General features: G+C 37.5%; 1 protein-coding gene across 2 annotated transcripts in view; it reads right to left on the bottom strand.

Moving 5' to 3' along the window:
- PSEN1 (presenilin 1) overlaps positions 1–18,374 on the bottom strand; it is a 71,829-nt gene that overhangs the window by 24,399 nt on the left and 29,056 nt on the right. For both annotated transcript variants that reach the window (XM_020986355.2, XM_020986356.2), the window contains exons 5-7: positions 12,290–12,357; positions 10,099–10,319; positions 7,519–7,617 (exon numbers count right to left, since the gene is read on the bottom strand). In XM_020986355.2, coding sequence (XP_020842014.1) covers positions 7,519–7,617; positions 10,099–10,319; positions 12,290–12,357 — 388 coding nt within the window. The remainder of the gene's footprint in view (positions 1–7,518; positions 7,618–10,098; positions 10,320–12,289; positions 12,358–18,374) is intronic.

The following is an 18,374-nucleotide window of genomic DNA, read 5'->3' on the forward strand; positions in this document are numbered from 1 at the left end:
TTTTATCATGTCTGAATTCTCTGAAAATTACCAAGAAAACTACAGAACTGCAACTAGTTGGACTCGCTGACTGGCCCTAAAATAGTTTTAACTCATTGGCAAGTGGACTCTTGGGAATTACACTTCAAGGGAAAACTAGTTTCACAAAAGCCTAAGCTGATGAAAAGCATTACAGAAGAAATTTACACTGTAAGTTTCCTTTATATTCCATGTAATGCCAAGCTTCTTTAACAATGCCAAACTGTGTCGTGGACAAAGTTAAAAAAAAAAAGAAGGGGAGAGGGTTAAAAGCAATGTACATAAAGTATTAGGTTAAAATAGTTAAAATACCATTTAGAGAAGAGCAAATTGTCATCTTCTTGGTCCCAAATAAAATTTTAATATAACAACCCCATGTTTTTGTTCATGGAAATCACACACAACCTTGGGTTAATCACTTTATCTCCAAGGGTCTGGGTTTCATTATCTATAAAATGAAGGTGTTGACAATGAATTCCAAAGTCCCTTTCAACTCTAAAATCCTCTGAATGATTTTATAGAATGGTTCCAGGTTTTTACAGCCAGTACCATTGAGTCATAACCAAATTTTCAGTTTGATTTTTTTTTTTAGGATAGGCAATTGGGGTTAAGTGACTTGCCCAGGGTCACATAGCTGGTGTTATGTGCCTGAGGCTGGATTTGAACTCAGGTCCTCCTGAATCCAAGACTGATGCTCTATCCACTGCACCACCTAGCTGCCCCTCAGTTTGATATTTCTGAAAATTTTAAACCCTCAACCACTGGAATGTAGTTATCTTCTCATTTTGATCCTTTTCTATTCTCTGTACATAACTTGATAGCTACAGAAAGGTCAGTGGCTGTTATATCTGCTGTTAAATGGGAGTGATAAAAATATGATTATGGGTCTGATTCTTGTTACTCAGTTGGCTTTAGTCTGTTCCATGGCTGTTCCAAATTGCATCTTTAACCACATCCGACAAGTTACCTCACAAATGTGTGGAAATCAGACAAAAAAATAAAATACTAGAGCCAAAAGGGACCTTACAGATCATCTAGTTTATTCTTCTTATTTTGAGACCAAGAAAGTAAGATGATCTGATCAAGATCATTTCACCTCATATGGATCAGCGCAAAGTCATTACCACTAAAAAGCATATGTTGCTAACCAATCGTAAGAAAAACATCTACCTTAAAGTTATTTCAAAAATACCAGCTACTATTATTAAATATAACATAAACATATATAAAAAGTAATTAGAAAAATAATTTGCTATGGGTACAATGATTATAAATACAGTGAATTCCTCTTCCTCCTCCAAGGCATGCACCACTACAGCTAGGAAGTGAGCACCAGCAGCAATCTGCCTCTTCCCTCAGACAGTCAGGGGCTTTAAACAAAGCTCCCCGAGAGCTGTGTCTGGTACTTTAAGATGGAAGGCACGTGATTCAGATTCCACATGTACTTTTTGAGGGGATCAGATCCAGAATTCCACTGGTGCAGGACCCTCTTAGTGGAGAGACCCCTGCTCTCTAATTATTGTCTCAGAATGTTTTGGAGCACAGAGAAGAGATTTGCCTTATCTCCCACAGCCAGTGTCAGAGGTGGGATGCAAACCCAGGTCTTCCTGACCCCAAGGCCAGCTTTCTTATCTACTACGCAACATGACCTCTCTACACTACTCGTAATAACCATTTAAAAAAACAGTACGTTTCTTGAAAAAAGTTATCAAAGAAAGCTGACAACTGAAGCCAGTATTTTGCTTATCGTTCTCTGATGTTCCTACCTCTTATTAAATTAATATTATAACATCGCATTATAGTTATTTTGTATGCCATACTCTACTCCCCACTAGACTATAACCTTTTATCAAGGCAAGTATCATGCCTTAGCTAAACTCTCTACCCCAACAACTAGTACAATTCTCTGCACACCACAGGCAGTTACAGTATGTTTAACAGATGAATATGAGCCAGCTAAACACCCTGGTGGCATCATAAAACAACCCAGAAAGTTACTGACCAAAGGGCAGAATAACAAGATAATTAAAAAGAATAACAATAAAGCAGACAAGAAGTGGCTCAAAAGAGGGAGAATGGAAAGGAAAACAAAAATTACTATGCTCAGAAGTATATAAATTTCTCTAGATCTGACAAAGGCATTTGAGATTCGTAAGACTTTCTCAACATTTTCATGTGTATTATGGACGGGAATATACTTCTATTACCAATATATAAGAATACACCCTTTTGGAGTCTTTTTTTTCTAGTATGATACTCTTCCTACTCACACTCCATTGGCTATTTCGTCTAGAAAAAGATACAAACTCTTTTGGCACTTAAACACCTTTCCCAATCTGGTTTCAGCTGCCCTTTCCAATCTAGATCAGCCAGATTGACAAGCTGAGGCAGTGAGGTGGCACAGCAGATGCAGTACTGGACCTAGAGTCAGGAAGACTTGAGCTCAAATACAAACTCAAATGCTTACTAAATCTGTGATCGTGGCTAAGTCACAACCCCTGTCTGTCTCCGTGTCCTCAACCATAAAATGAGGACAATGACAGCACCTTACCTCTCCCAGGGTTGTTGTGAGGATCAAACGAGACATTCATAAAGTGCCTACTTAGTGCAGTGCCTGGCACTTAGTAAGCACTGAACAGATGCTTCTTCCTTTCCCTTTCTGTGCCTTTGCACAGGCTCTCCCTCATGCTTAGAATGCACTTTTCCTCATGTCCAGCTCTTACAATCTCTAGTTTCCTTCAAAACTCAGCTCAAACTACCTCCTTTATGCGTCTTTTCCTAATCACCCCCATATGCTAGCACCCCTTCTTCGACCTCCAATTATATTTTACTCATTTTGTATATGTTGTAGTTTACATATATGTATATGTTGTTTCTCTCCTGTAGAATATAAACTCCTTTAGGGCCAGGACTATTTCATTTATGTCTTTGATCCCACCATCTTACACAGTGCCTGGCACCCAGACAGCACTTTTTTAAAAATCTTATTCATTGATTAACAGAGCAGGTCACTATGAAACAAGCAAATCAAAAGCTCACAAAAGTGATTTTGTTTTGGAGTTTCAAAAGCTGTTCATTCATTTGGAGGGATGGGATGTCAATCTCCAGGAATCAAATAAAGTGATGGTGCAGCACAGGAATAGCATTGCGGCATGCTGGGAAAGTGTAATGTCTTTGTTGCCAGAAAGCCCAAGTTTAAATCCTGACTTTGTTACTTATTACTTCAGTGACCCCTGAAAAGTCCAAAGTGGCTATTTTTTAAAGCAGCTAACAAATAACGAAATGAATTAATACACTTTTGGATGAATGTTTATTAACATCAATGAAAAGTGTTAATCAATACTGTTGTCTTCTTACATTCTGTCAGAAAAAAAATCTGACCCCCAATGGTTTGTAAAATTGCCATGTGATACAGATCTGGCAGTCTAAGAGAAAAAAGGCTTTTTTTTTTTAAAACATGTTCAAACATGCCTGACAAGGTGAAATTTTCTGTTCAAATTTTTTCAAATACATTAAGGTTGTTTCAACATGTCAGTATTATCCTGATATCTTTTCACAGATTTGAAACAAACTAAAAATTCATGTTTGTGTATGATTTATTTTAATGCCTAAAAATATCCTAAGTGAGGTTCACATCCTAGCAGAAATATAATCATTTGCCCCTAGAATCAGCCTTTTCCTGTAAAAATGAAAATAAGCATACCCTTAACAGAAAGTACATGATTCAAAAGCAAAAGACAAATTTTGCATTCCCCATAATGGTGGTCCTAAATCTTTGCCACTCAAGCCCCTAATGCAACTCCATGTGTTTTCAAATGATCTCAATTCCAAACTGATTAATAGCAATGGAATGTAAGTTCCCTCAGCATCCCACCTCTCACACTTCAAAAATTATTTCTACCTCACCTATCTTTCTTTTCTCTCCTCCTGAGGAAGAAGTAACCTTCTTCCTTTTCAGGAGTAATTTCTTCATCTGGTGAGCCAAAGATTCACTCTCCACTTGCCTCCTCTAGGGCCCTGCTCCATTAAACTATCCCTACTTCGTCTGGTATTTTCAATAATTTCCTCTCTAATGAATCCTCTCCTTTTGCCCACAAATGTAACATACTCAAGTCTCACCCACACTAAGTACAGACCTTCCTCTCAAGCGTGTCGCCCCTTCCAGCTGTCATTACAACCCTCTCCTTCCCTTCACTGCCAAATTTCCTGAAAGGCAAAATCTATACCCGTTCTTTACTTCCATCCACTGATCGCTTAACTGCTTGTAATATGTGCTTCGTTCTACACCCCTGAACCTTCCGAACTACCAATTCAATGGTCTCTCGTTAGTTCTTATCCTTCCTGACTTTTCTGTAACATCTTATTGAGTTCATCCTTTACCTCGTTCCTCAAATACACTCCCTCACTGGGTTTCTATGATACTCATTATCATCTCAATCATCCTACCTCTGGATAATTCGTCTCCTTTGATGACTTTTCTTCCATATCCCACTCTCTCAGCTTTTATCCTCAGTCCTCTTCTCTATGGTGAACTCATTAACTCCCACAACTTCAATTATAGTCCTTATAAAAACGATTCCTAAATTTCCATCATCAGGCCTACCCTGACTTTCAGTCTTGCATTTCCAAATGCCTGCCAGACATTTTCTTGGCCCTCGAAAACCCATGATTTCCAGTACTGAATTTCTAATCTACTCCTCCTGAACCAGTTCCTCTCCCTAGTTCTGTTAATGGCACTACTAGTCTCCTGATCATTCAGGCTCAGACCATCAGTGGTTTCCTTGACTCCTCCTGCTTCTCAAATCCCTATATCTGTTAAACCTGGTTGACTCAACGTCCACCATCACTGGCAGTCCCCTGCTTCTCCCCTTTCTCATTGCTGCTGCTTTTGTTTAGGTCCTTGTCTCCCCTGATGGGGATTATTACAACAGTTCCATATGTCTCCAGCCTCTCTTTACCTCCAACTGTTGCTATATATCTACGAATTGTGGCATTTGGAGCAAATAAGTTACACTGAGGATGGTGGGAGTAGGGAGAGGCAGTGTCTGAGAGAAGACCTAACATCTGACCACTCCTATAAGACAGTATGAGGTGGTGGAAGCTAGGTTACTCCAAGGAGGTAAGCTAGGTCAAAGAAGACTGTAAGTCAAGGACTGACCTTATTGGGAAAGAAAGCATGGCTTGGAGGTGGACAGATGACAGTAACAAATACCCATACAGGACAGAGTGACTCTATAAGGAGAAGTTGATGCTAAGTGTTGGTGGGTCTAAAAGTGGTAACCAAACACCAAGGAGTATGACAATTCCCTTTTTTGGTCCTCACTATTAGGGGGTGTGATGTTAGTAGTAGAGTAACATCAGAAAAGCATATATACATACTCATATATCACATCACTATACTACCAACTTTTTATAAAGTAGCTTATGTAGCACTGTTTCTTTTTTAAAGAAAACCTCATTCAAGCAAGAAAGATGCCCACTTCAACAAAGGATGAAATGAAAGGACGAAATTCAGGACGATATATTTAGAGCTAAAAGGGACCTGGGAGGCCATCTAATCCAATTTCCTCATTTTATGGATGCAGAAACTGAAGGCCAGTGAGGAAAAACGAAATACATGTTACCTTCAGGTCACACAACTAGTAAAGTAGCAGAGTAAGAGTTCAAATTCAGGTCTTCTGACTCTAAATCCAATGATCTATTCACTGGACCACAACAGAAGGTTCCTGGGAGCACAAAAGAGAGGACAGAGAAGGCTAGTGGCTTGAGGGAAGGCCAGGGCTGAGATTATTATCAGCTAGGAGAAGGTCACTGGGCAAGCAATAACTTGCCTTTGTGAAGGATTCTGCACTGTCTCTCATGGAGCAGACGTTCTTCAAGACTCAGTATGGGGGCAATTAGGTAGCACAGTGGAGAGAGCACTCAGGAGGACCTGAGTTCAAATTCAGACTCAGACACTTGACACTTACTAGCTCTGTGACCCTGGGCAAGTCACTTAACCCTGACTGCCTCACCAAAAAAAAAAAGAAAAAGAAAAAGAAAAAGACTCAATACAAATCTTACCCTCTACAGGAGGCCTTTCCCAGTCTCCTTCTTCCGTGATCATGCTTTCTCTTCAAGATTACCTCCCATTTACACCTTACGTATTTTGTCTGTACATGGTTGTTTACATATTGTCTCCCTCATTACAATGGGAGCTCCTTGAGGGAATGGGCCATATTTCTGCCTTTCTTTGTACCCCCAGTTCTTAGCACAGTGTATGGTATATACTAAGTGCTAAATAAATGTTTGCTGACTGACTGAATGAGGTAAGAAGGAAGAGTAGCTCATGGGATGGAGGGGGGGAGAAGGAATTCTCTCCATGCCAGCAAAAATACACCCCAAGAGACAAGGCTAATGGTCATGGGATGCTGGAGGAAGGGGAAAGGGGAAACCACAGCACAAGAGGAAGAGGTGGCAAAGGATAAAGCTGGCACCACCAAAGAGGGATGGGAAGCACAACCTCTGCCCAGGAAGAAAGAACTGTGTCTCTTGGAGCTGTGGCATGAGAGTTATTAACCTGGTTGCAAAATCTTTTTCTGTCTCCACAAATTCCATCATTTATTACTCTTCCTTTCCATTCACACAGCCAGCCTCTCATCACCCATCACCTCTCACGTGGATTATTGTAATAAACTAAGCTATCTTTTGCCTCATTTCTTACCGAGCTTTAAATCACTGAATGGGTGTTGCCTCAGATAAACTGAGACCTGGGAAAGACCTTAACTTAAAAAGACCAAGGTCTGCCACTGCATCCAGGGCCATCTCCAGTCATCCTGATCTATATCTTGCCACTGGATCTAGATGGCTTCGGAGAAGTGAGTGAGGCTGGTGACTCTGCACAGCCCTGCCTCATTTAAATTCGATTCACTTGCAAGTCATGACATCACCTTCCTGACGTCACCGTCCTCTTTGAGTACAAAGGATAAACAACAATAGCCCTAGTTGCATTGTACTAGTTCTGGATCTGACTCAAACCTAAGCCTATACATATTGCCAGAGTAATCCTTTTACAGGATATTCCTCTGACCATATTTATTTTCATGCTTTAAAAAAATTCAATGACTACAATATAAAGCCTAAATTCAACTGAACTACACTCCTTCCCAGATTTAAGTCCATAATCTTAAGACTGGTGATCAGATGATCTAATCCAATTTCCGATTTTACAAATGAGGAAACTGAGTCACAGAGCAGTGACCCGACTCACCCAAGGTCACACAGATAGTAAGTAATAAAGCCCACATCTCATGCCCACAAATCCAGTACTCTTTCTATGCCATCTCCTAAATAAATCACCATTAGGTCAAGGACCTAACTGTGCAAAAAACAAAGGGGTAAGCAAACAAAATTATAAGTTAAAGTCGAAGAGATCATTGTGATGATTATAACTGGATTTCTTTGGTCTCTCAATGGTTAAACAAGTGATTACTAACTCAAAAGTCTTTGCAAAATACTTACAGGAGTAAATAAGAGCCGGGAAGAGAGTTTCATTTCTTTCCTGAGCTGTTTCAACGAGCATACGTAGTGGACCTTTTGGACACAAAACCGCTACCAAATCTGGAAAAAAGAAAAAAAAAAACAGAAAAAAAAATACCATGAATCACACTGGCTATGATTTGGGGTAGGTTGTGGGGAGAGGGGAAAACCTTGGTTAAGATATCTTAGTGTCTCTTAATAGGATGTGAAGGTCAAAGGTAAAAACGACCCCCAAATAAACAATCAATAATAGAGTGTCTATAAGTGTTGTCTGGGGGCTGACTTCCTGCCGAATCAGCTGGGTTCTACGAATGAACGTTCCCATCTTGTAAGAAAAAGATAGCGATAACAAGATGAATCCATTCTCCAAAAACTGTCAATGTGCTATAAATAGAAACAGGCCACCAAGCTGTTTCTCACAAAAAAAAATCAAACATATAAGCTGTAAATATGGGATTTATGTCCTTTAAAGTCTAATGAGAAGGGTTTTGATTGTGAAGAACAGAATAAAGTAGATTAGTCCTTATTCATTTTTTTCTAATATTATTTATGAACTTAAGGATCTTGAAATTAGAGAAACTGCATATAATGAAGAATTATTATTTCTATAGCTAGCTGATCAGTAGAACATAAAAGACTTTAGTGAATAAATTAAAGCATTGATTAAACACTTGATCTGTGCCTCAAGCACTGTGGTAAGTGCTGGGGACACAAATACAAAATGGGAGACAGTAAGCTCAAGAAGTTTACATTCTGATGGGGGAGATCACACAGAGATGGAGGTTCTGGCCAAGGAAGGAAGTTATGTCTGGGAGGTAAAGATGTCAAGTGGGATAACAGGATAGTCAACTGACACACCCTCAACAGAATGAGGTTCTCATAAAAAGTATGTGAGACCAATGTCAAATAATAATAAATTTTTATGGATGCCTCACCAAAAAAAAATGAAAAAAAAAGGGGGTGGCAATAGGTGGTGCAGTGGATACAGCACTGGTCCTAGAGTCAACAGGACCTGAGTTCAAATCCAGCCTCAGACACATAACACGCATTAGCTGTGTGACTGTGGACAAGTCACTTAACTCCAACTGCCTCACCAAAAAAGAAAAAAACGAACCCTAAAACAACAGTAAGGAGCAAAATTTTCATAATTCATTCCAAACCATTATACTATTCTCTATATTTCCTCAATGTAATTCAAAATTCAGAGAATGAAAATTTATGCTAAATAATAATTTTTTAAAATAAAGTTCAAAATATCTAGAGGAGGGATGGAAAACATATTAAGAGATCTTGGGCTCTGGAGAATCAGCTAACTCCTTAGGCAGGAAAAACAAAAAACCCACACTTTCCCATTTTCAGCACAATTTATTATTTGATAAAGGAAAAGAGGTTTGTCCCACTCCAAAAAGCAGCCCTTTCTAGCTTTCTATGGAGATGTACTACCAGGTGAGTGATGACTTTTATTTTTCAAATCAAACTATACTAAAATTAGTGTTAGTTTAAGAATTTGAGAATTTCTTGACATTCTTTGTGCTGACTTTTGTTTAAAAACAAAAGCAGGGCTGAGAAGCCCCGCTCTAATCCATAAGTATCTTTTTTTTTTCAGAAGCTCAAAGCACTTCACAGATGTCTATCAGTTTCCCCAGCACACCAAAGAGGAAGATAAATTGCAAAGGATAACATTGCCACAGCAAAGTAGGAAGGCAAAGGGAGTGTAAGACTTCCCAACTATACCAAAGATGCCTTAAATATGAGGATGAAAATGACAGATCTTACTTTCAAGTCCAATTCCATTTCTGCAAATCTATCCTGTGTCTCAGTGCAAGAATAATGTAATTTGGAATAACCAAATTCTTTCATAATAAAATGGGGGTGGTACTGTGATATGAGTGGTACATAAGTGATCAGCACTGGAACAGTAAATGGGAAAGGTACTGTGTTATCATAAAATATATGCCACGTTCATGTGGTTAGAAAGAGGAGCATTGTTGAAGTGAGCATCTTTCTTGCCTAAATGAAGTCTTCTTTTAAAAAGAAACAATGTAGAGTAATATCAGAACAGCATATTCTGTTAAATAGCATTTGGGTTAAACTTGCCAAAATGATAAAATAGTATTTCTATAGAACCTTTCTTATAAAGATTTAAAAATCTTTTACATACTATAAAGGCTTTCACTTTCAGGGTTGGCAACATTATGGTCTAGATATGGCACAACAATTTGCATTCTCTCAATCTCTAGGTTTTACATCTAGCATGTGAACTGAGTTTTCATCACCAATAATATTAAAGAAAATTAATATTTACTGAATAATCATGGCATAAAGTTAATAGGGCAAGAAATTATGATTTCATCAGCAGCTGAAGCAGGCTGAAATCTGATTATAACTTAGTAGATAAGTCTTAGAGAGATACCTGGGGCTCAGAGAAGTTAAGTGATGGGCCCATGGTCACAGTGTGTCATTTTTGTCCCTAAATCAAAATTATAAAACAGAAGAAGGATAGAACAAATCAAAGCAGAACCATCATAATTACAGGAGCAGTATGTTTTTATAAAACTTTACCATATATTGAAATGACAGCCAAAATGAGCCATGCAGTCCATTCAGGAAGGTACTTTATGAATACCAGAGCCATGAGGGCACTGATCATAATAAGATAAGCCTGCTGGAGCCGAAGAGGGCCTTTCCAGTGGATGCAAATCATTCCTACCACGCCAAAATTCCAGATCACGAGTGCCAGAGTGATATAGTCCATGGCAACATTGTAGGTTTTAAATACTTCACTGAAAAGCAGAGTTAAAAACAAAGGGGCTAGAACAAAGATGTACTGAATAATTAAAGAAAACAAAATACAACCACTTCCTAGAGGTAAAGCATAACATTACGAGATCAGACCTAAAAGATCACTTACAGCTGCACTATTTTTAAAAATCCAGACCTGTGATTTCATCAGTGTTGGATCATCCCACTGTGAAAACTGCCTCCATCATACAGGTTGGCAACACGTATGCAATTATACTCTTAGTTGTCCAGAGTATCAAGAGATCAAGTGATATGTCTACATAAATTTGTCACCAAATGATTCTGTGCCAAAGGCAGGAGGTGATCCCAAGACTTCCCAACTCCCAAGCCTGTACTCTTCTCATTCTACCACACTGCTTACACGTTTCACTAGGGTAGTAACTTTCTAGCAGAAAATTCCTCCAAGCTACATTAGAGTTCATTAAAAGCACTTCACACTCTAAGTTTAGCTTACCTTTTGTCAAATCTGTGATGAAATGATAAAAAAGGCAAGGAAAGAGAGACAAAGCTCAATCTCCTACTCTGATATTCATTTATTTGCCTGTTAGTTTTATACCTAGCAATCAGCTATAGCACTAGATATTAACATAATGTGTTTGAGCTGCATGCTGGCAATCATGTGAAAACCTATTTTCCAAGAACTTTATTTCTTGCCCTTTCAGTTACCTGAGGTTATCAGTAGAACGATCAGCAATCACAATGTCAGTCATGTCAGGAGAGGGGTGACTAAATGTAATGTCATTCTTGGGTTCTATTGAAGCATTACATTAATTCCCAAAAGGGACGGAAAGGAAAAACTCTACCTCAAAACCTGGCTCCTTGAGGCAAGGTACCATTTGGGAGTTTTTTGTTTATTTAGTTTTGAAGATTGAGTCTCCTTATCTTACCCAGGCTGGAGACACAGGGGCAACTCATAGGTGGAACCATTCCAATTAGTGTTGGAGCTGTGACCTCCTCTAGGCTAGTTTGCCATCTTTTGCTAAGCTGCTGGCTTCTCCTGCTTCCAGGGGCTCACCACCTTAATAATAAACTTAGGGTAGATACCCAACCAGCTTAGCCCACTCTAGCTTGGACTCTTGAGTTCACAACAACTGCCAGCCTTAGCCTCTTTGGTAGCAAGGATTACAGACATGCACCACCAAGTCCAGCCATTTTTATCTCTTAAAGTACGTAGTACAGCATCTACACACATAAAGTAATAAATGGGAAAGAGACTGCTAAGAACTCACATTTTCACCCCTTCTCTCTAAAAATTTCCTGGGTAGTTTGAAGCTAATCACATCTTGGGATCTATAACCCAAACAGCCTTTAGTCTACTTCCCTATAACACAAACTATTGTTGGGGCTGCCCAGGTAGCCTGTTACAATAGCAAAGATCATCCAGCCTTCCAATTTTTGAGTGAATTCGAAGAGCATAACAAATTTGGAAAAGAAAGAGTAATCCATTATAGAACAGTCAAATTAAGATACTAGGGTTGTTTTTTTTCTCTCTCTCTTTTTTTTTTTTGGTGAGGCAATCAGGGTTAAGTGACTTGCCCAGGGTCACACAGCTAGTAAGTGTCAAGTGTCTGAGGCTGGATCTGAACTCAGGTCCTCCTGATGCCAAGGCCAGAGCTCTCTCCACTATACCACCTAGCTGCCCCAAGCTAACACTTTAATAAACATTTTAAAATAATACAACCAAGCTAGCAGAACCTAAGATTGCATCAGTGTGTCCATTCAAATAAGATGCAGAAAACAGTCAGCAAGGAAGGAACAGCCCCCTAGGAACACAGCTATAAACAATCCTATCCATATTTTGAACTTGTTTGTTACGCCTTATAAGGACTCCCTTGATTTGGATATGATCATAACTCAAGTGTAATTGCAAAACAATGCAGATGGGCCTACATAAATTCTGCAAGAGCAGACAGGAAATTTCTGAAAAGTATTTAGGCTTCTAGGTACTTACCCCAGATAAATGAATGAGAAAAAGAACAGCAACAAGAGAGAAGAAATTATAAGCCAAGCATGGATCACCTGAAAAAGAAAGGGGTTCAGTTTTATCACGAACAGACTAGAAAGGTCCATAAAGACTCATATTCATTCTTGTCTCAAAAACAGACCTTAATCAAAGACAAGCCCCAAGTATAAAATGGCACACAATGCCTGTAAGCTATGCCTGGGAACGGCAGAATTCACAAGCACTAGAATCAGTGTATATCTGCATGTGGTTTTTTGGTGCTGAAGATTGGGCACCAGACATTGGGTTAGTTACATATTAATAGTAACAGGAAACTCAACAGGACAGAAATGGAGAATCCCCTGGCTCACACCCTGGAGTTATTATACTTTTTTCCTTCATAAATAGTAGAGCTTTAGAAAAGAATTGGCTCTAAGAGGGCAAATCGTTAGCAGAAGATAAAGATACGTATGCCATTAAAACCGACTGTAGTAATGTTTGAAATACAGTTTTATTTTATTTCTGAAATAAGCCCAAGGCAAATCTAAGTCAAATGAACATTCAACAAACGGACTTCTGAGCACCATACATTAACAAGGCACAGCAAGTAAGCTATCATGTTGATAAAAAAAAAGTTTAGAGGCTGAAATCTCATTAAGACTTTCAATACATTGGCAAAGAATTGGAAATTGAGGGGATGCCCATCAGTGGGGAAATGGCTGAACAAGTTGTGGTATATGAATGTAACAGAATACTATTGTGCTATAAGAAATGATGAGCAGGCAGACCAGAAAAACCTGGAAAGACTTATATGGTCTGATGCTGAGTGAAATGAGCAAAACCAGGAGAGTACGGTACACAGTAACAGCTACAATGTGCGATAACTCACTTTGATAGACTCATCTCTTCTCAGCAATACAAGGACCAAAGACAACTCCAAAGTACTCATGATGGAAAATGTTGCCCACATCCAGAAAAAGAACTATGGAGTCTGAATGCAAATCAATGCATATTATTTGTGCTTTTTTTCTTTTTTCTTTTTGTTTGTTTCTTCTTTCTTGTGGTTTCTCCCATTGGTTCTAATTCTGCTTTACAACATGACTAATGTGAAAACAGGTTCAATATGAACGTATATGTAAAGCCTACATCAAATTGCACACCATCCTGGGGTAGGGGGAGGGGAGAAATAGGGAGAAAATTTGGAACTCAAAATTGTTAAAAATTAAAAATAAGTAAATTTTTTTAAAAAGACTTTCAATACATGAACTCTTATTATACAGTTCAATAACAAGTAGTCATATTAAGAGCTCCATGAAACATGTCTACTAGTTTACTATCATTGCACAAAATTTCTGTAGTACTCTACAAAGTACTTTACAAATTACCACTATCCATGTACTCCTTCTTACATTCATGGTGTAGCATAAAGCACAATTTGATTTTTTAATATAATATGGAAGATGAAGAAACTTTTCTCAAAAGAAACATAAGCTGATCATACATGCATAATACAAATGAACAGACCTAGTTAAAATAAATCTGGGGTTTCTCAAAAGTGGAGAAATCAAGAACAAGACAGAGACAAGAACTGTTAAATAATTTCTAAAATAAGACCTAAAGTAGAATAGTGGTTACTGTGGGCAGTCATTTTTTCAGACTGTAGTCCTCTGCCCAGGACTTGGCTAGATAATTCTGTCATACTGTACCTAGTGATCACTTTTAATTTCCAAATTGGCCTAGTTCTTAACTAGAGCATTAAAATGTCACACCATCTCCAGGAAAAGGCAGGAGATGTGTGAAGAACCACGTCTGAACTTCCATTACTTCATCTATAGCATGGAAATAGACAGTTGCCTGGGGCACTGAGAAATTAAATGACTTGCCTAAAGTCACAGAACCAGTACTATAAAAGGCAGACACTAAACCCAGGACCTTCTGATTCCAAAGCCAGCCCCTGATTCACTGCTCCACAACGCTGCATTATTACCTTTATTGTGATTAGTGTAATAATTATCAAAATAACAATAATAATTAGCCACCACCCAAAATTCTCAAAGAACTCTTCTACTCTTTTTAAGGTACAAATAAACATCTTTAAAAGAATTTACTATTTGCTAAGTGATTTTTGGGGCCTCGGTTTCTTCATGTATAAAAGGAAATATAATGACCTCTGAGGTGTTTCTAATTCTAAACTTATAATCTCATGAGAAAGTAATGTTTCTTGGGCTGCTTAGGCAATATTTTCACCTATGTGCACTTTCAGATACAATCCAAGTCACAAATATATCAACTATCAGAAACACTGACTAAAAATTAAGTTCATTCATATTCTTGATCGTAAACAATTATTTTATGTATACTAATACAAATCACATTAATATCCATGTACAGCATTAAGTGATTTATGCTGATAAATCTACCTCTCTCAAAAATTGTTTCACTACCATAAGATTAAATTAAAAGGGAGAAGACACTTTTATTGCAAGTCAAGCAGTCTTGTTTGCTACAAAATGCAGAAATTCAATTCTCTTCAGAGTTATTTTAATGAGTTTCAGAAAGTTCTACTCTTAATAATTTTCAATTATTTCATGATTCCCTCCTGCTTACTTTACTTAAGGATTTCATTCAATCAATGACAGCTCTTTTTATTGACCTGTATTTATATAGTAACAGATTCATAAATTACTATACAAAAGAGAAACTGCTTCCCAAATTTAATGTGTAATTAAGACCAGAAAATCTATAATACTACTTTTGCTCCCCAACTGTGTTTTTAATAAAGAGAAATGATAGTACTTAAAATGACCTAGTGAAGTTTAAATAATGTGAATAATAAATAATGAATGACTATTATAATAATAATAATGTGAATAATTAAACAAATGACTATAATAATAATAATAATAAATAATGTGAATAATAGTTTAACAGGGAATAGAAGACAGTATAACCAAATTCAAAACCTTTTACGTCCATGACTTAATAGCACTCTCTTTTGGGATCACAGACAAGGAAAACATTAGTCTCCTAACTCTGTGAAGTCCTCTCAGCTTTCCCACATAATAGGGTATGTATTCACTATTGCTGGTTTCACAGGAAGGAGCCATTACCCCAAAACAAAGAAATAATTCATTCTAACACTCCTTCAATAGCATTCCCTGAAACATTGTTACATTAATAAACTTTTGTGACTTCAGTCTGTAAAAAGTGCTTTTTTAACTGAATTGCAAAAATACTGCATGGGATATATTATCACCTTTTTCATACTCCACTTGTTTTCATTGTTGTTAAAGTTCTATATCTTTCACAAGGACATTACACAACCTTTTCAAATTCTCAAGCATTTATTTAGTGGCTTTCAGAACAGGTCGTGGCAAGTTTCTAAACTTCACAGACTCAAATGCTCATACTTCATTTTACAATCCTGCCTAGTGTTTTGTTTCTCCAATGTCAATTTTAGTTAATAAAACCTGAACAAAATTACATGCCAACAAGAAAAAAATGACAAAATAAGTGCGAATTTCTGGCTGTATACATATTTTCTTTAAGCAGTCTGAAAATGTGCGAGCTAAGAGCAAAACTACAAAAAGAAAAATCAAGACATACCTAGTGTTATAATCACTATTAGATAAAATAAAATTACTGTTAGTTCAAGGGCTGAAAATCCAATTTATCAATTATTTGGGTACCTAGCTGCTTATCCAGTCTGCTTTGGCCATTTTCCTTTTCATTTATATAGCCTCTAAAGCCACAGAAAAATGAAATTTAACTAACCAACTAGTGTTAAAGGAAAAAGTACTGGGCTGGGAGTCAGGAGACCTGGATTGAAATCCCAGATGCATCTTTAGGAAAGTAAAATCACCTTTCTAAGCTTCAGTTTCCTTCTCTACAAAATGAAATTAGACCAAATGATTTCTAAGTTCCCACCCAGTTATAATATGTATTATCTGATCCTAGGATCGCCTTCTTTTCGAACTTTAACCAGGCAACTCTTGACTGACTTAAAAAAAAAAATGACAGTAATAATACTCACATCCTGCCAGCAAGGTGAGAAATGCAAAACGCAGAACAAGGTAAGCATTTCTGGATACAGTCAATGTGAGAATGTTTGCTGGGCTATGCATATTTATCATGAGGATTTTCTTTTTTCTTTCTTGTGCAATTGGGGATAATGGTTAACAGAAAGGAGAGACAGAAAATGCTTTAAAAATAATAATAATAAAAAAAAGATAGGATATAAACTTGGCCCCAGAGAAGAGATGAGAAGATGTAAATCCCTTCTTTATTTGTAGAGGTAAAGGCCTATGCAAGTGGAACACTGCATATAGTATTAAACTTGCTTGATGCGCTGTTTAATTTTGTTCAACTTCTCCCCCCTCCTTTCTGTTTTAGTCTTTGGTACAAGAAATGCAGGCAGGAAGGGGGATTTTTTTGGGAATGAAGGTGATGTAAAAACAAAAAAAATGCCCATTTTTCTTTATTAAAACCTATGACAGCAGCAGCAAGGCTCGAAATGATTAGCAGAAATTAACTTTTAGATTATCTGAAAATTTCAATATCTATCTCCCACAGCCACAGGCAGGAAAGCTGGTGATACTGTTTTGATGGCAAGGAATCCGATACTTCAATGGACCTGTGATTTTAATGATGGGGACATACTCTAACGATCCTGACTGTAATGCAGCCATGTTTGACCATCCTGTATGATTCCTGTTCATTTTCTTTTGTAAATCTGACACCCAACATGTTGTGTGGACCTTCCTCTCAATCTCTTAAAAATGAAGATATAGAAAAAGGCAAAAGACAGTCCTTGCCCTCAAAGAGCTTACAATCTAACCAACCTCTGTGATGTGACTAAACTATCTTCTTTTCTAGTCATACGTTTCTCTAATGGTATTCTTTTTTTCCCCCCAATAAGAGTCATTTTACTTGAATACTTGGCATGGATTAGGATTTCATTTTAATCTGAACAATGCATCTTAATCAAGATAGGGCAGTAAACCATATGTACTCACATATGCAATGGTATATGGATTACGGTGCAATCGATGGTCAAAACTTATATTACTTGGCTTAAGTTAGGAATGATTATATACTGCTATAAACTATTAATACTGAATGGTGCCCAGAGAAGCTGACTATAGATATATTAGGCTAGACTAACATTTCTTGTGAATTCCAATGGTCTCATTATTAATAAACAACTCCTTACATCTGTAAAGTGCCTTATAGTTTATAAAGCATTTTCACATACATTATCTCATGTAATGAGAACAAGATGAGATAGGGATATAATAATCAGTGTCTATGCAACTGAGAAATGTGACCTCTGTGAAAGTCACAGTACATAAGGGCGATACAGGGATTAGAGGTACATCACTCTAAATACTTGTTTGATGGTAGGAATAGGACCTATGGTCCCAGGAAGCATAAAGATAAGCTATTTTTAAACTTTATCTTCTTCACCATCCACAGCTAGTTAATCATCAAAGCCTGACAATTCATCCTCTGCTGTAATTCTTGGCCCTACTCTTCTCCCTTATTCCCATAATCCTATACTGGCCTCTACAGTTCTCAATTTCTGGTTTATGGCTCAAATGATTCATGGTGACAGTAGTTGAATATGACACTAGAGCAAACTGAAAAGAACCCTTAAGATCATCATTATGAGGTTCTGACTGAAAAGAGAACCAGAAACCACTGTAAATTTTTGAGAAAGGTGACAGAATCAAAATCTTACTTTTGGATAATTATTTTTATTCTTAATGAGGTAAATTCAAAAGACAGTATTTTCAGGCTTTCAATAAAGTTAGTTAATATGATAATGCACAAGTTCAAATATGAGAAATCTGGGGTCTGCTGAGGGACTGTGGGAACAGAGAGAAAAGAGGAACAATTGGTAGGCTTTGGTGATATGAATGGTAAAGAACATGGAGAAACTGAAGATGACTAACAAAGACTTAGCTGACAATGACTGAGAAGCTGGAAAGTGGTTATAAGAGTAGAGGAAAGGATAGTGAGTTCAATCTCAGATGGAGCTTTAGACATCAGCAGCTATCCAAGTAGAGATTACCTACAGAGAATAAGGAGAACA

This window comes from Phascolarctos cinereus, unplaced genomic scaffold (genome assembly GCF_003287225.1).
Source record: "Phascolarctos cinereus isolate Bilbo 61053 unplaced genomic scaffold, phaCin_HiC Scaffold_3;HRSCAF=262, whole genome shotgun sequence".
Lineage (NCBI taxonomy): Eukaryota > Metazoa > Chordata > Mammalia > Diprotodontia > Phascolarctidae > Phascolarctos > Phascolarctos cinereus.